This window comes from Lagopus leucura, unplaced genomic scaffold (genome assembly GCF_019238085.1).
Source record: "Lagopus leucura isolate 7727_CA_CO unplaced genomic scaffold, USGS_WTPT01 Super-Scaffold_100002, whole genome shotgun sequence".
NCBI classification, from domain to species: Eukaryota; Metazoa; Chordata; class Aves; order Galliformes; family Phasianidae; genus Lagopus; species Lagopus leucura.
The window spans coordinates 13,052,496-13,074,269 of NW_024962263.1; the positions used below are offsets into that span (position 1 = coordinate 13,052,496).

At 37.8% G+C, this 21,774-nt stretch overlaps 1 protein-coding gene across 1 annotated transcript in view; it reads right to left on the reverse strand.

The window, feature by feature from the left end:
• Positions 1-21,774, reverse strand: part of RELCH (RAB11 binding and LisH domain, coiled-coil and HEAT repeat containing) — a 71,377-nt gene that overhangs the window by 45,177 nt on the left and 4,426 nt on the right. The window contains exons 2-7 of the mRNA XM_042869005.1: positions 9,764-9,853; positions 3,227-3,298; positions 3,060-3,115; positions 2,836-2,949; positions 1,024-1,227; positions 848-939 (exon numbers count right to left, since the gene is read on the reverse strand). Coding sequence (XP_042724939.1) covers positions 848-939; positions 1,024-1,227; positions 2,836-2,949; positions 3,060-3,115; positions 3,227-3,298; positions 9,764-9,853 — 628 coding nt within the window. The remainder of the gene's footprint in view (positions 1-847; positions 940-1,023; positions 1,228-2,835; positions 2,950-3,059; positions 3,116-3,226; positions 3,299-9,763; positions 9,854-21,774) is intronic.

Below are 21,774 nucleotides of genomic sequence, written 5' to 3' on the forward strand. Positions count from 1 at the left end.
TATGTTCAAAGTCTCTATCAAGTTCTTCAGATGAGCACCAGTTTACCAGAGGTCTTCAGTCAACAATTAGTAGAAGGAAAAATGCTGCATTCAGAACAAGTGATTCAAAGCTATAAATAAGTGACAAGAGCTAGTGTTATAGTGTTTCTGGCTGAACTCTTAGTACTGAAACATACTGTCCACAGAGAGACACCCATCTGGGGTACAAAACTCAAAACACTACAAAAAGAATTAGTACAAAGCACCCCACTTAGTTTTGAAATGGTAAGAGTACAAGTCGTTGAAGTCATTGAAAAATTGTCTAACTTGTCCTAACATTCATTCTCCTAAGAAGAATGGAATCTTACAGCTTACAGAATCACGTTTTGAACAAACTTTTAAAGGCTTTTTATCGTCGTTGTTCAAGATCTTGTCATTTCTATTACAGAAAGAAAAACGATATTAAAATAAATTATTTAAAATACAACCTTAAACAGCATTGCAACCTCTCCACAGTGCAGTACTGCAGAGTTAAATATAGCTGACTGAGGAGCAAAATCTACACAAAACACATCAGAACTGATGCTATTTTCAGTTAAGTAAATAAAGAAGTTGCACTGAGGGAACAAAGCTAATTCCAAAATTAAACAATGTCAGTAATCAAAAGATAAATACTCAGTTTAAAGTCTCTTGGTTTTTTTTTTTTTCCCCAAACCAAATACCACACACTAAAAGGAAAGATTGCACTGCTCCAAAGAACTCCTAGCAATTCTGTAGGTAAAAACTGTGTTTTGATACATGTGCCAGAAAAACATTGAGAAGTTATTCTGACATTTATTAGCAGTTAAGCAGATGGATAAATACATACCTCTCAAGTCTCTGGATTTGTTCCATCAAAGACCATTTCTCATTGTTTAAAACACTAATTTGATCTTCTAATTTCTGCACTATCAAACATTGCTAAATACAAGATAGAGACAAAAGAGGTTAGCACAATGAAGTAATGATGCAAACAGTTGAAATTTCTTTCGTACAGCCTCTTACTTCTATTGATTGTGGTGTTGTTTCAAATACCGGAACTGTCCCAAGTACAGGGGTGGCAGCCTCCAACTCATCATCATCTACACCAACTGATACATCCACCACATCTCTTGTGGTAACATGATGGTTTCCAAAGTCCCGATAGAGTTGTAAAAGGTCAGGAGGTTTTGGAATGTTCAATCCCACATCATCCCACAATTCAAAATCCTTCAAAGCAATAAGAGAAAACAAACCACACAATAGACTTATTTCTAGCACTGTTTTTCTTCCTTGTTTAACTTAGGTCTGCATTCAAAGAAGAGCAAAATAATCATGTCAAAGCTGCACTGCAGTAATAAGAGCTCATTTCATAACCTAAAGCAGTCTCATCCTAAAGACAGTTCTAAGCAGTGTATTAAAGAAGAGAACCTTCCAAAACACACAGCTCACAATTTTTTTTGTGCTCTAAGATACAAATACTTCGGAGAATCAAATGTATAATCGATCAAATTCTAACAGAAGCCAGTAAACGTGGTAGAAGACTTCCTACTGATAGGGCTATCACTTTGTTCCCTTCTCACTTACATGTACAATCTTCCAAAAGGAGACAGTCAAATAGCTCTGAAGACAACTGATAGACAGGGTGTGTATTTTCAGCAAAATCTGGACATAAGTGTATTCAGTGTACACTGATGAATACAATAATACAACCTTCCATCTCAAACTGTTACAACTCGACCTTGTTTTTTTCACTGACATGTAACTTAACTATCCTACAAGATTATTTCACATTTATATACACAAATAAGCATGTACACTGATAATGAGGAGTTGTGATGCTCTCTTAAAAGGAGTTAAATCTCAAATAGATTCATGCTTTTAATTTTTTTACTTCAAGAATGTTGACAATTTTTTTCTAGTCTGGTTATATATAAATTTAATATTAAATACATACAAAAGCAATGTGCTCCTACTGCAAAGAAGGGTAATGATATTCTAGACTGCATTACATCAAGTGCAGTCAGACCAAGGGAGGTGACCTCTCCCCTCTGTTCAGGGTTTGTAAGACCATATCTGGAGTGCTGTGTCCAGTTCTGGGCTCCCCAGTACAAGAGACACGGACACTGAAGAGAGTAATGGGAAGGAGCTATGAAAATGGTGAAGGAACAGGGACTGGAACATCTCTCCTGTGAGGAGCAGCCAAGAAAGCTGGGACTGTTCAGCAGAGAGAAAAGTGGCTCAGGGGGAAATCACATCAATGTATACAAATACCCTAAGGAAGGGTGCAAGGAACATGCAGACAGGTTCCTTTCAGTGGTGCCCAGCATCAGGACAAGAAGCAATGGGCACAAACTGGAATGTCGGGAAACACTCATTTACTGTGAGAGTGACCAAGCACTGCCACAGGTTGGAAGTAGTGGAGTCTCCTCCTTGGAGAGGTGAGCTGTCTGGACACGGACTTGTACAACTTGCTTTCAATGCCACCGCTTGAGCAAGAGCTGGACCTGACGAATTGCAGAGGTGCTGTCCAACCTCAACATTCTAGAATTTTATGACATTGTTTGGAAACTGCCTTTCTAAATACATAAGCTGAATAGTAAAATACAATTAGAGATAGTTATCATTACCTTCTTTTGCTTCCTTTATAGAAAACAGAGACTCTTGTCTCCTTCCTACAGACTTGGAGAATGTACTTCACAAACAGCTGTTTCCAAGCCATGCTTTGTATATGAAAATGCTAACATTTAACTCTTAGAATACTCATTTAAGCTCACTTGAGCTTACAAAAAGATCTGAATGTGGAAAATTCATGTGTAATAAAAAAGAAAATCTTACCTGATCATGGTTTTCATCTGAAAATGTTATTGATGTAAGCTTGTAACTATTCTTCAATAAAAATTCATTAACTAGGAAGTTTAGAGCTCTTTTCTCAAGAGGTCTGATTGGCTCCTGGAAAAAAAGAAAACAATACACTGCATCTTTGATTCATCTTGCTGTAAGCTACTGAAGCATATCTGCATTAAGGCCCATGCAAAGCTCAGTTTTCACCAGCCACCTACCTGAATTTCAGGACTTGATTTATAATTTTTTCGTTCCTGCAAAGGAACTTCATTTTCTGGGGAGGAAAAAAAAACAGTAACTAAATTTTATTCTTTCAACCAGGATGAGCTCAGCTACTTCTACATTGTTCAAAGTAGAGGCTTAAGAAAAGGTTTGTGTACACCACCTGCAGCCTGAGTCAGGTTGGCTCGGAGGGCCTGTATGGTCTCCTTGGCTTTCCGTAGTTCAAACTCCAGGACTGGACAGGGATTTGGATTAAACACACACAGGCATCCAACCAAGGCAAGGGAAACAAAAAATAAAATATAAAAAGCAAGGATGGGTATGAAAAAAAATATACAGTTTGTATTCAACAGAAAGCATGCAGTCTTCATGGAACTTATGAACACATGCAGCAGAGTTGGTCTGAAAGCAAACTGGTGAATGTTTTCCATCGGTTCATTGGGATTCATTAACTAAGCCAAAATTTCAAGCTGTCTGACAAGGACTCGCTGTAGGCTGTTTTGTTCTTATTTGGCTGCTTGTTTTCAACTCTGCATTACTGGAAAAAGTTTGTTAGTTCTTCTTCTTCTTCACTTATGGTCAGCTGGTACTGTCAAAATTTTAATTCCTAAGGGGCGGGGACAAAGGTCAGATCTAAATAATGCACATACATGTTGGTGGCAGTGTTAGCTGTCTCTATGTAGCAAAACTAAAACCCTAATGTGAATGCACTGTCCCACTGAGACTACTGATTCTTTTTTTATTTGAAAATAAATTTATATATTGAAATTACTGAAATATTTATACATTGAAAAATACTATTTTTAGTGGCAGAATTTGAAGCTTGCCTCATTTTCTTACTAAAATGAATCTCTTTTTAAAACCTTTTTTCTTTTACTTCACGTTTTCTGGAATATCCTAGAAGTAATTAAGACTTAAATGTTGAATACATCTAAGAGATGCAAATAAAAAAAGCAAAATCTGCAGCTCCCTCAGTGCCTACAGAGAAGCTCACAAGAAAAATGTCTTTGCTTCATATCCCTTAATATTCCAGTGAGTCTTGAGGATAAAACATTTTTAACCATCTAGTGTAAGTTTTAGAGATTTAAAAACACAAAATTCTAGGTGACACTTCCACCTGCTTTCAGCCCTATCACTGTTGAGAGTTTCTCACGTTCTGTTACTCTCTCCGAAAGAGCCAGGAGTGCTCTGCTTGCACTTGAATTTCACACATTTTAATTTTAAGCCACATGTATGTACTGCGGTGTCAAATTTTAACATCTTGTACCTTGCAAAAGACACAGTAAGTGTCTTAATAGCTACTGTAAAGAATGAGCTTTGTAATGAACTCATTGAGAGAAGCATAAAGCAGTTACCATACCAAAATGTTTGCATAATTGAACTGGATGCCTAACATTGACTTAATTTTGACTCCAAAGCAAAGCTAAAAATGCTGTAGTTGCTTTTAATACGAATGTATTAATAAGACTTTTAATCATTGCCTGGAAACAATTTAATGTGGCATTTTGAAATATTTGCAAAAGACAGCACAGTGCAGAAGTACTGAATTGACTCATCTGTAAGAAATGCTGCTGAAGACTACAAAAACTGGTTTCCTTTTTGGAACACCTGATTAAGAACTTTTTCATCAATAGCATGCATGGAAAAAAAGATTCACTCAGTTTGCATTTTTCCATAAAAACTGAAGGAGTAACTACAGTACACCACATTTGCTACATGAAAGGAACTTGTTTGATGCACAGAATTTTACTGCAGCGATGTTAAAAGCACAACTGAGGATATGATGAATAAAATACGCGAAATCTCTAGTATTCAGCAATGCTGATCTGCAAATACTTCTGTGCAACAAAGTGAGAAAATGCTCTTGTAGTGAAGCATCTGATCGTTTTATGGCTTCCTTGCATTCACAGTTAAGATTCTAAGTTGAAAGCTGCTTGTTTTTTAGTTTTTGCAAATTAGAATAAATTCAAATTGACTAATTTTTTTCTGATGGAAATGACTCTTAACATTTTATTCTCTGAAAATATTATCAATGACCAGAACAGTTGCAGATCAGGAGTGCCCTGCACTAGAATGATAGAAATTTAAAACAACAACAACAAAGTTAGAAAACCAACATAAACTAAAAAACTAGAAAAACTCAGGTATCTCATCAAGGAAAATAGGAATAAAACATGACTGAAGGTATAGAAAGCCAAAAAAAATCATGTCAGACAAACCCATGTCAGACGGCAAGAATTACTTTTTTAGTAAACTCTGATGGTGCTGAAAATTCTTAGAAGCCATTAGGACTTCACCCAGTCAACCTTTTAAGAAGATTACTCTGCTGCATGTTTCTCTGTATACAGTGGAAGATTCTGAACGTACCATATTTGTGAAGAACTCACTTCACAGCCTGTCACAACAGCCACAGTAATGCTGCTATAAACAGTAAGCTCATAATTGTACCTCGTTTCTTGCTTTAGGAATGTCAACATTGTAACTGTCACTATACAAACCATAGTGCATCTGGAAGACACAAATTTAGCTTTTATTTGAAGAAGTTTGTTCCTAGGTTTTAGTCAATTTTTCCAAATATTTACAATGCAATTTTAATAGAGTTTTGTATTATAATTAGAAGCTCTTTATTTCAGAAACTATGCGGAAATGCACTGTTTTGCCAAAATACACAGAGACGTTAAATTCAAGGCGTACACCAATGAAACCAACATGGAAATCCCCATTTGTTAATGATCTGACTTTCTTTGTAACCATTTGCCAACCACTGGCTTTTAAAAGAAATCACCTGGTCTCTCTTTCTCCATCCCCTCCTTCTCCTAATGTTTACCTACCTTAGAAAGTTTAACCTTTCAATAACATTGATAAAGTCAGCTGAATATTAACTTAATGCTTGACTGAATTCATACCACATATAATACATTAGTGAATGGAGCTAAACTGTCTGAGCATGACATACAGAAGAGTTTTTTGACACACAGCTAGGAAAGTAAAGAATTAAGCTAACTCTCTATAGGAAGGCACAGAGCAGTACTTAGGAGCTATATGCTTGTGTTATCTTGCAACAAGAATGTAGTTCGCATTCTGAATTTCAGGGACTCTCTTGCTTTTTCTCTTTTAAAGAACTCAAATCATTACACCTACCATCTGTAGGGGAAAAAATTTTCTTAGCCTTATTTAAAAGACTTGAGTCTTTCAAGAAGGCAACTAAGGATTAGAACAATTCAGCACTTCTGTTTTTAGGCAGCTACTCAAGCACACCTTAAAAAAGAAGTGCATAGATGAAATGGGAAGCTCATCTGCACAGCTTACATATTTTAAAATAAGGCTTTTTCAAGGATCTCTTCCTATTCATCCACATTTTTTAATGACTTCAGAAGTTGTTGAACCATAGATCAAGAAGTTAATTATAAGGAACAACCTGTGGTTTGGGATACTGAACAATGAGATGCACACGAACAGCACTTTCGTTGGTCAAAGGCAAATAAGTCGAAAAGTAAACATTTTCAGCATGTATTTCTACTTACATGACAATAATTAATCTTATTATCACCGAAAGAACAGTATCACATTTCTAAAACGAGCAGATTCTCAGAACAGTAGATGACAATGATAGGTTGGCAATGCTAAATATTTTAAAATACGGAGAGTTTTTAGGTCACAAACATACCTGCACAGTCAATTTAAGACGTGGCAGAAGATTCAGTTCTTAGATTGAATGTCAGATGACCTATTTACACTGTATACTGCAGGTATATGACTTCAAGTAGGTTTTCCATTCTCATGAAAACAAGTATTTGGAGAAGGTTCCCTAAGCCTCATAAATCCTTCAGTACTGCCCTTATCTACCAACTGGTTCAGCACTTAATAGTCTTACAGAAGTTGTTTCATCCAGTGCATTGTAAGCACCAATGATACTTTTTTGTTGTTGTAGCTGTTGTTAAAACTTTGAGGATTATGAATTTTTTTATCCAGTTTGTTACACGGTGCTCTACATCCATAGTAAGATCCAGCAGATGTCAGGTAGATGAGGGTGAAAATAGATATTTTCTACTACAATTAGTTCTGTGATGTTTATCCACATCCTGACTGGCTTCTGTGAATTATATCTGTTCAGACATGCTGATGACAGTATTACAAATGAGAGTCACTAAACGTCCTTTGATCAGATTTCCCAAATGACAAGTTCATGCCAACTCTTCAAAACACTTTCGCTTCTAGGCTTTTTAATGTCAGATGGAATGAGCTGGACCAACAGAACTGAAATACTGAAATCTACTTCAAACAGTAATCCTTCTATTTATTTCCAACATTTTTTGGACTGCCAAAAGGAGAAACCTGGCAGCCAACCCTAACACCATCCATAAAAGCAAAACTGGAAACATGATGGCTTTGGACGGTCCATACAGACATTTTTTTCATTTGGCTTTTCCAATGTAAAAAAAATACTTGTAACTGGATACATAATAACTTCATTTTTAATAGTACTTCTGACTCAGGATTCATTACTGACTGATACGCATTTATTTTTTTATCCTTCATTTCACATTTGCTAGAAAACTTATAATAGAAATAATGGATTCTGTCCAAATGGTTAAAAAAAAAAAAAAACAACCCAAAGATAATAATGTGACAAACGTATTTTAAAAAAAGAAACTATTCTAATCTAACTCTGAGAATTATCAAAAGAATATGTGACTATCAGATTGCAGCCTGCAGCTCTTGCAATAGATTACAGCTTTAATGCCTACTCATGGATGCTCTCTGCTGAGAAAAAAAACGTACGGTAAGAAGCAAGGTAGACTTACATTTGAAAGCACATCTGCAGGTAAGTTTGACATTAAAAGTAGAAGCTAATAGCCAGTTTTTGTTCAAAGAAGGAACTGCGCATATAAAGGCTTTGCAATCTCTACTGAAATGTTTTTTGTGCGCATATTGAAGACTTGCATTTTCCTGAATGGACTTCCATGAGACAGCTTACTGCTTGGATAAATGGTCTGATGCAGAATTGGTGCAAGATATTTTAAGCAATTACAACTGTACTAGAAATGTGATGTTTTGGAAAACTTACAACTTTACAAGCAACCAGAAATCCTATCTAGTCTTGCTTTGATTCTTACATCACTTCCAGCAACTCATGGAAAAATGTCTCTAAAGAGCACAAGCATGTAATTTAAATATTCTGACAAATAATTTACTTATCTATTACATGACGACAGTCAATTACTATACTGTAGTCTTCCAAAATCTTTGTTCTAGGAAATGATTTATTACACTTAGTATTTCATTTTAGGATGCGTTGATTTCATACTGTAAACAATCAATATTTTGTCATTAATGCACTGCCAGAAGATGAATGGTTCTGCTGTCAGTTCTGCTCAGTTCTTCCTTTCTGTAATCCAGTTCAATCAGAAAACACAGCTCCAAGCTAAGATCAAGCTAGCTCTCTCAATAGTAGTACTGTCAAGAAAGATTGCCTAGATATAGAAAAAAATCTATCAAGATGGCGAAAATTTAAGAACCGCTAGCAAATGTTTGCTTTCGCATTGTATTCCAGAACATGATACAGAAATATCTGGGTTCCTTAAACACACTGTTTAGAAAACCTGGCATTTTTCATATAAATGAAAGAAAAATCATTACCTACAGTTACAGGCCAGAATATCAAAGTATCTGAACATGCTCCACGTTCATGGATTTCACCATGATGAAGCACGGGGGTTTGAAGCAGATAACAGTATGGAGCAGAAACAAGGCAGCTTCCATCACTTCAGGCTTCATAAAGATAAACAATGTGAAAAAAGGTCACAGCATGGACAAATTCCAAGTGTTTATGATACTGAGTGGAACTATTTCACTGGAAATAAACTGAGCAGCAAGTTCTACTGACATTTTTATGGTTTTCTCCAGAGAAGCTGTGAGTAGCTAAACAGCTACTCAGGAAAAAACTGGATTGTAGCAACATGGCTCACATGCAAAAGAGATTATAATAATAACTTCAAAGATGAAAGAAAGGCAGACTCTTTACATCACCTTTTGTGATGTAACTGAAAATCCTGAAATTTAAAATTTCCCAGATTCTTAATTGAGAACTACAAGAAGCGAGAAGTCCTATCACAAGAAAATATCTTACACAATCTAGAAATAAAATGGGAATAAAAGTGCTACAGTTAAGATCTGTAGCAAGGATGACTTGTGGAACTGACAAAATCCAAAATTCACCACGGGTTTGGCAATGCATATTTGATCTACATGTAAGCTATGTTTAACCAGATGTCTCTCTGCCAATCTTCACATGAGAAAGCTGCAACCTCTGCTATAGTCACAGACTGCTACACACAGTGATTTAGAAGTGTTTCAACTGCATGCTTGCAGCCAGTAGGCAATATCAACACATTGATCACTGTCTGAGATTGGTCCCACCTTTCAAGTATATTCCTTACTCGTATAAATAAGTAACATAAGTCATATAAAAGCACACCTGTCTGAATGTTCACAGTCATTACAGTACAACATCTGAAACCTAATCTATCATTAAGTGACTAGGTAAACCATCACAGAGAAGTCTTGGGAATATTATAATATATAATATAAACTTCGGGAATATTATAAACTTCGGGAATATTTAACTATGTTGCTGCAAAAAACAACGTGCCAAATGGTAAAGTTGGCAATCTGTGATTCCTAAATCATACAAACTTACCCGCCACTCTTTCGTCTGCTTCCCTATTGCCGTCGTCGGAGTATCTTGCAAAATCTAAGGAATCAAGAGTACTGATGCTTCCAGCGCGATCTTAAGAGAGAAGAAAGAGCCGAAAAGCAAAAAACAACTTAAGTCTTAAAGAGTTGACTACTTTAATAAGGCAAAACATCTCATTTCAAAAACTATTAGTAAAAGGTGAACTGTGCTGCAAGAGTGGAATTTCACTACGTTTTCCATAAAGTCTGTCTGTAGAGAAATAAATTTCCCTTTTCCGCTTGTAAAGACAGCATTTCTGCCCTTGCCACAATACAGCAGGAGCAGCATACAGAGCTCCTTCCCTTTTCCACAAGGGCTAGAGACTTTGCTTAGATGTAACCGAGCAAACAATAAGAAATAGATTCAGACTGCTCTGTAACAAACTGCAAGCAGACCTCTTCCCCTTTTTAGTATTTTGAAATTTTGAAACATTAGCAAAGCCAAATGCTGTATTAACTCTCAACTCCATCTATTAAATTCAGTACATACCCACTTAATAGAACATTAACCAAGGACTGTGTTATAGCAAAAATAAAGCAAGACCAGCACAGTTCATAGTACTGCGGTTTTAATATTCATGCTCTAGAATTTATTTTTTAAATCAAGAAATTCAGTAACCAGCAAAATGCTTTGATCTCGGCTCTACCTTTTTCTTTTGATCTCCCCCTTCTTTCATTAGAAAAAATATGCAGTAGAATTGCTCAAACAGCAACAGAACCCAAAATAAGTAGAATACATTCATGATTTGCACAATCCACTGTATCAAGTACTTTAAACCGCACCCCTCTTTCAAAATTAATCTCTGTGTAGCTCTCCTGAAATAATTTTAATTACATTAGAACTGTTGTCACTTTAACAAAGAGCAAATTCCACTTGGCTGTCAAAAAAAAAAAAAAAAAAAAAAAAAAAGCAACTGCCAGCAGGAATAGAAGCAATTTCATCCCTTGTCAGTCACATTCTGTCATGACTAACACCATGGAACACATGTAAAATGGAAAAGAAGTAATTCTATACTGTGTCAAAAATTAAAGAATCTACTAATGTTTGGGGCTTCTTCGCACATTTAAGCCTTACACTGATACATAAGGTCTTGTGACACCTTCTGTACACAAACCAGCACCAAAAGGAAATCAGAACATTTGGATACACATTGTTTTGGTTACTTGCAAAACTTCACATGGGAAAACAAGTTTCCTAGGTCAAGCGAAATAATACAGCACCAAACTAAAGTGCCTGACAAATGTGTAGATATATACACACACATACACACACACACATCACAGAAGCGATTAAGGTCAAAAGAAAACGTAACTTTTGAATACATGGCATGAAAGTCTTCAGATCTGATATTACAGGATGCCTAATGCTGTTCAGTAAGTACTGTTCCAATTCATTTCACTTGAAATTGGATAAAATTGAATTCAAGGCTCAAGTTAAACAAAGAAACAGCATACAAATAAAGATTTCAATGACAAAAATGGCATTTGGGATAGGTGACCCAGTCTTATGCATACTATTATTGTGGCAAATGCACAGAATCATTTTCTACGCCTCTTATCCAGCAGTAACATCAGAGTAACAACTGCCAAACTTTCAGGAAGCCAACCACATAATAATTAACGGCTCATCCAAAGCTGTACATGGAAATACATTTTCCATCCCAAAGTCCAAAAAAGAAACCCAGCAATGAAACACAAACCTGCAACCAGAAATTAAAAGAGAAAAAAAATCATCTTTCAATATAAGTCTGTATCAAGACGTACACAACAGAAACCATATAAGATTGTACCAACAGCTGTAAATCTAACAGTTCCCAACCAGCAAATATGCACCACTCTTACACGATAAAAGGTCCTTACAGAAACAAAAAAAAAACTCAACAACCATGTACTTTGATGATTTTAACATCCAGAAAGGGCCTTAAACATCACATCTACGTGCACGCAGGCAATTTCTAAGTTTGAAATTTGTACATTCATCATTTAAACTCCCCCTCACCATCTGAGTATAGACAATAACAGAAACATCTGAAGCCCTCCTTACGTATGGGTTGGTACATACAGCTCCTTCATACATAACTTACTTCTCAAACAGGTAAATTAAACTTGGTCTGTCTGCTTCAACAGTGTGGAGCTAACAGAATCTATCTACATTTAAGATTTACAATGAAAACCACCTTTTTATCTATCACTGTGGTGGAACCTGAATTTAGACTGAGAGAGGTGTAGCACAACTGTATAATGAAAGAATATTAGGATGTTATAATCACAAAATAAGCAAGAGTTAGACAAAGCAGAGTATGATAACAAAAGAGAATAAATAGAAGGCTTACCCCTATCCTGGGCTCACTCACAAAACTCCAGCAGAGCTGATCTCCAGAAGAGATCCTTCCCCTCTGGTAGCCAGCTCTTAAATAGGTCCAGGAGGGCTGGAGCCTGGCTCCACTCCTTCTGGCAGCACAGCTGAATTGCCTTCACCTGTGCTCCTTTGGCTGACTCATGGCTCGCCTCAGGTGATCAATCAGAGGTTCAGGCCGTGCCTCAGCAGTGCCCATACAACAACCAAGCAAACGCTGAAGCAAAAGCACCATAGCAGCATATGCACACAGACTGAACACCGGCTTCTCAGATCAATGTCTCTCAAAGCAATACACAATGCAGATGTAGGAAAATATAGGGAGTGGTGAGGTGCTGGAACAGGCTGCCCAGAGAGGTCGTGGATGCCTCGTCCCTGGAGGTGTTCAAGGCCAGGTTGGATGGGGCCCTGGGCAGCCTGGTCTGGTATTAAATGTGGAGGTTGGTGGCCCTGCATGTGGCAGGGGGGTTGATGATTCCTGAGGTCCCTTCCAACCCAGGCCATTTTGTGATTCTGTGAAATTACAGCTTCTAGAATGCAACTCAAGCTAAATGCTTAGCTTGAACAATGTAACAAGGTTTTTATTACCACTTCACTACAGTACACCACCTTTAAAATAGGTAGTGTGGCTCTTATACCAACCAGTTCCTGCTACATTGGGGAGAGGCCACTGGGCTGAAGCACTTGGACTGAGACATCTCCGGGCCAAACCGGCTCCTCAGGCATCAGCAAGTCATCTCTGCTGAGGTTAAGGGCCCTGCCAAGTGCCAGCTATAGAGAAAGCTTAGTCACCAGCGCTCTGCTGCGCCACAGCTCCTCAGCAAAGGTGCTTCAGGCAGCAGGTAACTTGTTTCTGCCACCACCTGGAAAGACAGGCTCCCAACACAGCCAGGTGAGGTGAGGCCCAATTGGCAACTCCTCCTTCTTGTGCTCACACTGCAAAGCAGTCAGTGCCACATGAACCTCAGCAATATTGGCAGCTTCTGCCCGGGGCACTCATGTTACTAAGCCAAGTGGAAAGCAGGCAGCAAAACGATCCTCTCCTTCCACCCAGTGCCACAGCAGCACCAGTGACCTCTGTCTTCCTGGTACTATGAGATGAATTTTGGAGTTATTTCACATGTTGAAACTGCTGAAGAAACAGAACCAAATCCAACATAAATATAAACAGTAGGTTTGAACAGCAGAGAGGAATTTTGGATGGAGGTTGAGGGATCAGCCAGCAAGATCACCTGTATAGCAAAGAAGGAGACAGCTAACTGAAAATGGTGCCCAGGAAGGTGAGGGCTGACAAGCATGCAGCATATGGTATCAACAGCAGTCAAAGCGCACACATGCTGGAGGCTGCCAAAAGCTAAACAACAGCATGCCTGCTCCACTGCTTCACCTACATGAAATGCAACTGTGCAAGAAACTGTTGTCTCACTTCCTCCCACTTTCTTTGCAGGCAGCCATCAGTGGATGGCTTTTCTCCAAAGGCTAACAGCAGCCCCCAGAAAATTATGGAATAACATTGTATAGCCTCAAGGTGTGTGCTTCTATAAAGCATATATCCACACAAAAAGAAACAGTGGCTGAAAACAGCACTTCCCTACAGACAACACATGGCTTCACTCACTGAGAAAACTAGCAGGGCTGTTAGAAGAAGAAATAGGATAGGGAGAGCTATGCTCAGCTCATGCAGCTCTAATAAGAACTACTTTCTGAGCTGATAAGAAAAAGAAGCACTAATTTCATAGGGAACAATGTATATTTCTTTAGATAATGTCTTTTTAATAAGAAAGAAAAATCTTAGGCTTATGTTATTTGACAAGGATAATAAAGGCAGAACCTTGCAGGGAGAAAGCATGCTGTGGCTGAACTCCGGTTCTGCTTTAACAAAAACTAAAGTGGCACAGTAGTAGGAAACCATCCTGCTATTATACTATGCACATTCTTACTAGAAGTTTGTGTGCGGATTTTCTATTTGTTTCTCTGGTGTTCTGAAATGAAACTCCTTTCTTTTTAGTCAGTAATTCCTTGTAAGTGATCAGTAAAAAAAAGCATTGTCAGTTTCACGTTTCAGAATGTCAAAACAGTGCAATAAGCATTGACAAGCAGGTATGAAAAACTCCATGAAATGCAGCACTGCAAGGGGCAAGAGTGTGCACAAGTGTGCAAGCAACAAAGATAGGGTTTGATTTTTTAGATCTCCTGTAGTGAAATGCCATGAAAGAGTGGGATTGTAACACAGAGCCTGGGCAAATCTGAGCCATTTGGAAAGGGATTAAGAAAAATCAGAAAGCTGAGAATCACACAAATGACACTTGATCAAAGTTCAGAAGTGTTCTTCAATCCATTTTTTTGGAAAATGCAACTACTCTAGTTTCATTGGTGAAGTTTAAAATCAGGTGCATCATCACATTTTGCATATTTTGATTTATTTGTTGAGATACTGCCTCATTCCAGAGAAAAGTAACTTTGATTCCCTTTTTATTCCCAGACTCGTTACTTGTGATGCAGGCAGATTCCACATGACAGCTTCTGCTCCCCGGACACATTCACCTCCTCCTTTCACTTTAAGGTGAGTATAACTTTCTAAAGGAGGAAAATGTTAAGGAAACAAACAAACAAGAAAACCCCAAAACTCAAAAAGTGGTAGTGCCTTCCAGTGACATATATAACAAGAAAATCATACAGAATCATACAATGGATGGAGTAGGAAGGGACATTAAATACCATCTAGTTGCAACCACCTCATCTAGTTTCAAGCACCCCAAAAAGATTAAGTTTCATTCACTCTGATGGTTAAAACAGTTTATTTCCATCTGTTTATCTAAAGGGATTCCAATAAGGACCACACTAACCACAGTTTTAAAGTACACGAATTAAGCAGGAATAAGTTGCTGTCTTACACAAAGAGCATTTAATAAGGCGCTTGCATAGAGGTATTTCTTAAACCACTTAAAAACAAACAAACTACATCATCAAAAAGGCTCAAGAAACAAAAAACAATAAGTAATTTAGAAGCTATCTGCATTTACTTTGCAAACACCTAAATTAATTTAAAAATAACTAGCTGGTAAACAGCTAGGAAGTTCTCATCTTTTCCCCGTGATGATAAGAAGCCATATATCACTGTGTACCTAACAAACCTAAACAGTGCATATGAAGACCAAGAACTTCTTGAAACAAGAACAAGGGTTGATAGACACGTAGAAGACCAATCCACTTGGCATCTCTACTTGTAAGCATTCACCTGAACTGCAAAGCATCTGTAACCTGAAACAAGACTTATCACATTTTAAACCAATTAGAATAATAACTGGCTGCCAGCAATTTTATTTTGATCAGCATCATACGGAACAAGAGGCAACACAAAGAATACTTCCCAATAAAGTCCAAAGGTAGCTTTTTACTGAATGTTCAGCATACTAGGATCAAATTATTTCCATTTTAGACCAGGTTTTAAGTGCATTATGTGTTTTTATGTAGAAAGAAACAGTTGTAAGAAGACAGCATAGGAAGACAAACTTCTCTGGAGACACTGCAAGTCCCCAGTCCATTAGTTTGGCTAAAAACTTCAGTCTATCACGCTCTTAGAAAGCCATCATGTAGGCTCTTCAGAAATGTAGAAAGCTATCATGTAGGCTCTTCCTTCCTCACACATTATTTGGAGAAGGAGGAACAAAGATCCACTACTTTCCACACATACAAAAAACCAGAAATAGAAAACAACAGAAACAACAACTCTGTAAGACACTAAATGCGGCTAGTTAGTAGAGCTTTACTTGTCATTTATTGTAGCTTTAGTAAGCAGGAATACAGCCTAGAAACACCACAGACCTGAAAAAACCCATCATGGAGTACTGTTAATTCTAGTGGACACCGGAAAATATTTATATAGAGAATTCTGAATATTTAAGGTGCAGATTTCCAGAAGCTTTGCACCTGAAAGCGCTGACATATTTATCTTTTACTTCAGAGAAGGCTGAAGTGCTCCGACATTGGTATTAGAAGAATTGTACAAGCAACCTGATCTACCAGAAGTAATTTATTTGACAACAAACTCTCATCACTAAATTAAATTTTAATGACTAAGGATTTCAAGCTTAACAAGGCCTCCTTGACATTAGAACTCTTAAGTTGTACTTCTCTGCAGCTATGGATTAAAAAGTTACTCTTCATTCTTGAATTGATCATAGAAAATAAGCTTTGCAGAAAAAGAGTATAATAGGGAATTGTTCATGTTTAATATTTTTAGGAATTAAAAAGCTATGATTATTAAACCAACAGACATGCTTCACTTTAAAGTAACATGTAACAGTAAATGAGACTCCATATTTTACTAACTGTCATACAAAGTAAGCAGTGGGGAAGTAGAGATGACAAAACCATGCAACTACAGCTGTATTTGAGAGAGCCAAGAAAAAAATTCAATATAAGATACTCTCAGATGCACAAGAAACAAAAAGCTAAAAAAAAAAAAACAAAAAAAAACTCCTTACTGTAGTGAATTTTAACCTACAACCCACAGGCTATTATCAAGACATGGCTGAGGTTAGTAAGGGTGTGATTCTTGGCAATTTTAAGAGCTTATCCAGATGAGTTGTGCTATTGTTCTGAGTAAGCTCTCCCTCCTCCCAGCATATATATGCAACTTTCCTTACACGGAGGAACCTCTGAGGTCAATCTCCACACCCAAAGAAAAATTAGGCCATAAGGAGAGCGAAGATTTTTTTTTCTGCTGTTGTTTGCTTGTTTCTCAGGGGTTTGCAAGTCAAAGACACTGGAAAAACACTTTGCTTCCATCTCAAAAAAAAAAAAAAAAGCTGTGCTCCAGGAAATGTCAGACTGTTGCTTATTGTTATGCTTAGGATATCTAATGTATTTTTAAGTAACAAGACATAGGCACACCAGAAGTATTCTCCTAACAGATCCCAACTGACAAGATTCCTTAGAAACTACTTGGATTTGCTGCTTTTATCTTTTTTTCCCTGTGCTACACATACAACTGTTAAAGCTCAGGTTCAGGCCTGAGAAAATTCAAGTATATGAATACACATTTTAGATTTGTTTCTGTTGTTGCTAAAGAAGCCAGCAGACTAGGCATACTATTTACCTTAAATATTCAAAACCGAGACTAAACTAGCCATAACAGTCACTAAACTGATTTCTTGCTTTCTTCTAAAGACACCAGCCTACACAAACATGCCCTTGAATAATCTGCATCCTCAGCCATCCTGCACAACACCAAGGCAGATGGGTGCAGAAGCTGAAGAAACTGGAGACAAAGACCATCTGGGACAAGGAATACACTTTTTCCTTCATTACTTCCTTGCGTTTAAACTCCACACCAGCACCCAAATGCAAACACATATAAGTGAATAAACCAACTGGCAAGAGGGATCAGCATTCACAGATGTGGAACGAAACAGAGATCTGAACAGTTTCATTGGAGGATCTTCTACATTAATTTAAAGAATCAGACATCATTAACACCTTAAAACACAATTATTGATTCAGATCCTGTATTTGAGGTTGTACTGTGTAGCAACTGAAATAGACAGATTGTGTAATATATTGTGCAATACAAATGAATAAATTAGTTGAGCTATTTAATTCCCCATAAGTGATACAGCAGCTTTCTTTACTCTAAGCCTTACCAGATTTCATAAGACAAACGTGGAGTAACATTACTTTGAGAAGTCTTAACTAGATGCTGAATTTTAAAGTTGTGACACGTTTCAACCTGCTCCAAAGCTTAGCACTGCTGGATCACTCAGCAATGCAAACCAGATCCATGGCAGCAGTTACCTCACCTTGCATAAAACCCGAGGAAGAAACAGACTTACTGGTCAGGTTTCTAAAATCCGCTTGAACTTGCGGAAATTCACAGCAGATGAACATGTTCCACATTGCTACACTAACTCTCATGTGGAAATGGGAATCCTGTAAGTCATTCATCCCATTGAGCACTGAATTCTACACACCTAGCCTATGAGCTTTGTTTTACTACGGTAAGCATTCTTCTGCCCTCTCCCGAACGCTCTTGCTAAATGAGACCAGATGAATTCTCAAAGTTGCTATGTGCTAGAAGGAAGTTCTCAGACAACCATCACATTAAATTGAACTAAATTAAGTACAGCTAGCAGAATAAAGTTAACTTTCAGCTATCAGAGCAATTAATTTACAAGATATCCAGAATTTTTAACAAGTGTTCAGGATGTTCATATCATACTAGTCCATGCAAGGAAATCCAAACCAAATTGAAACCTACTTCGTATCTCTAATGAGCTAAGAAAATTTGTAGAAGATGTGAGAACCCTAAAACTACTTGGAAAAAAAAAAAACAAGTCTATGCTTCATGATCAATTTAAATAGCCAGTATATGTAACAAATGCTTTGCTAAATACATTACAGTAGTCCCATAATAGAAGCACAGCAGAAGCTCATGAGAAGGAAGAAATGCAAGTGGAAAATAACAGAACACATTCACAATTGACTTAAGACACAGGTGCACCCCAGCCGACCACACAAAGAGCCACACTAACAACAAAGACACTGCTTCAGTGGGTAGCTTACTGCACAAACTCGGGCAGAACCCAAATTATTTGAGTCTCAAAGAATCAAGCTGGCCCTGCTAAAAGCCATTTAAGCACTGCTGCAGCGAGCAGAGATCCAGACAGCATGGCACCCTGGGGAAAAACACCAAACCCAGCATGGCTCCCTGCGGTGTGCTTGAGCTACCAGAGCTTCCCAAAACAAGAGCTAAGGGAGGAGCATGGCACAGGGGCACTTCTTCCAGCTCCAGACCCCAGCTGGCCTCAGCAGAAATTAGAAAGCATCAAAAGAATTGAGTAAACTCCATATGCTCAGCTGCAGCACTGCCTGGCCTCAAGCATATTGATCAGCTTGCATTACAAGGATTTTTCCATTCTCCATAGTAACCCAGATTCCTGTTATATTCTCTGGTATCAAGCTAAACTACCTTCCATTAATTCAGCTTAGAGAAAAACCAAGCCAAAGGCTGGATCTTATAATTGCATATAAACATTTGGAGGGAAGATGCAAAAACAGGGGCTCTTTCCAGTGGCAACCAATGCTGGGTGCAGAAGCAATGGGTACAGCTAGAGCAAAGAAGGTGCCTCTGAACATCAGCAATCATTTTCAGGATGAGTGAGCACTGGCAAAGGCTGCACAGAGGTTGTGGACTCGCCCTCCTTCGAGGTATTCAACAGTTGTCTGCCAAATGAGAACACTTGCCAGTCTTCCCCCTGCCCCACCAACATCAAACCCACATAAAAAGCTACTTGCTACATAAATAAGAATTTCTTTTCCTCTCAGTTTTTACGTAATAGTACTTCCTTCAATTCAAAAGTGAAGTTTTCAGTTGCGTCGCCATCATGCAGCAGTGCATTGCAGGAAGGGAGGAAGTAAATTGCCTATCCCCTATGGTGCGCAGAGGGGAAGAGACTTCAGTATTTCTCCAAGGCTTTTTCATCTTGGGCTATTTAAGATGAAACAAAGAAAATAAAACAAAACATCTTGTCCAAATTCAGCATGCGTTTATGTCATGTCTCAGAATGTGTATCATAATTAAAAATACAAGGCCTAAAAACTGTACTGAAATTTTTAGCTTATGTCAGAGTGGCATCCAATGCAGTTTATCAAACTCTATATCTTATATATCTTACAATATATCTGAAAAACAAATACAAGGCATACATTTAATGTAAATAGTTGCAAGATAAAACAAAATAGAATAAGATTTAAGGATATCTCTACCTACTGATAGGAAAGAGACTTCTGATGCTACGTTCAAAATAGTTCCATACATAAACAATCTAAGTCAGGATGTATTAGAAATGTTAGTTTAATTTGAAAGTACGAGAACTTCCTGCAAAAAATATATTTTTTTTCCCCATATTTTCATAGATTCCAAGTTTACAAAATACACTAGTTACAACATTTGAACTAATCACAATGGACTCTGCACACAAGCCAACTTCTGATACCACTACCTAATTTATCATGGCTTGCCTGCAAGCACTAGACAAATCTTTTAATACCAGGCAATGAAGCTCGTATAGATTTCCAGCAAACACTTTCTCAGTGGAATAGAATTTACAAGTTATATCTTCTACCGCAAAACTTAATTCTCAGAGGAAGAGAAACTACAAGAAACTCTGTATACTTTATAGAGAACTGAAATTACATGCAGGGAAGCTTAAGAAGCTTTCAAAAGCTGCTCTCAAACACAAAGCCCTCTAATCTTCTTGCCTTCTCCCTTCTCTCCACAACACCAGAACTGGTAGGAAAGAGCACTCATTGCTTCAGTGCAAAGTTTGCTCACGTTGCTGCAACTTTCTAGCAAGGCATGGTTAAACTCACACAAAACTGAATTAGCTACAGCACCAGCCTACGTGCACAGGTTCACTTCTGCTCTCCCCACACAGAACGTTAGCAGCAGCTCTGGCACAGGGACAGAACAGGAAGCCCAAACTCATGCAGCTACATTCCCCAGAAGGAATGTAGCACCCTAAGAGAAGAACACACAAATGAGTTACTGCAAGGTAAAGTATAATCTGAACATAGGGAACACTTGCTATTCAGTGATGATAATATAAACCTGCCCTGCTTTGCCCAACACTGTCACACTTACTTCATACTAGCTTACTCCTTTGTGTGGCTATACCATTACACTAACCTATCTTCAGATCTATCAAAGTACCCCAAATCATTCCAATACAGATACCAGCCAAAGATTAAATATTCACTCACTGAATGCAGCCATCAACAACTCCATTCCTCTTTCTTTGGGCATTACTTAGAAGCATCTTCCTTTTTGAACAGTCTTCTGTACTTTAGAGACAACATTTGCTGTCCCCCATCTGTCACTATCAACAGGTTTGGTTCACTCTTTACCTACACCCTTCTATCCTGTCCCTCACAAAGGGAGAACCCTTCCTTACACAGATACTGCAGCCACCATCACACCCACAAATCATCACATGATCTCACAGCTCCTGGAGGGGCAGCAAACAAGATCACAGGTATTTTCGGTTACTTTCATAAAGGTATCAGCAAACATTTTAATATCACAAAAGCAATAAAACAAACAAACCCAGAGAAAAAAAAAAAAAAAAAAAAAAAGACAACCCTGCCAACCAAAGAACTAGTCACAAGAACAACAGATATTACACCTACTTCCTCATTTCCAATCTTAAACTGCCAGTTAAGCTGAGTGAACAGGTATCCCTGCTATGGTATATACTCAGAACAAAAATCTGAGTGAAACACTGATGATGACAAGGGCTCATGCCCAGCCACACTTTCACTGTGCCTGCAACTCAGCATTCAGGGCTGCTAGAAGACACCCCTTTCCTACAGCAGCATCATCAATAAGCTCCTCCCATGTGCAGCAGGACCCAACTGAATTTCAAAGGCTATAAGCACAACCAGGGAGCTACTTCACTTCACAGCTGAAACAAAAAAAAATCCCAAATCACAAACTCTGGAGTTTACTGCACAGTAGCAGAATTAACTTAATATATTTATATTTGCAGGTAATTTAACATAATTGGAATCAACTCTCTGGAAACTTACAAACAACTTCACTTTGGAAATACTCAGGAAAC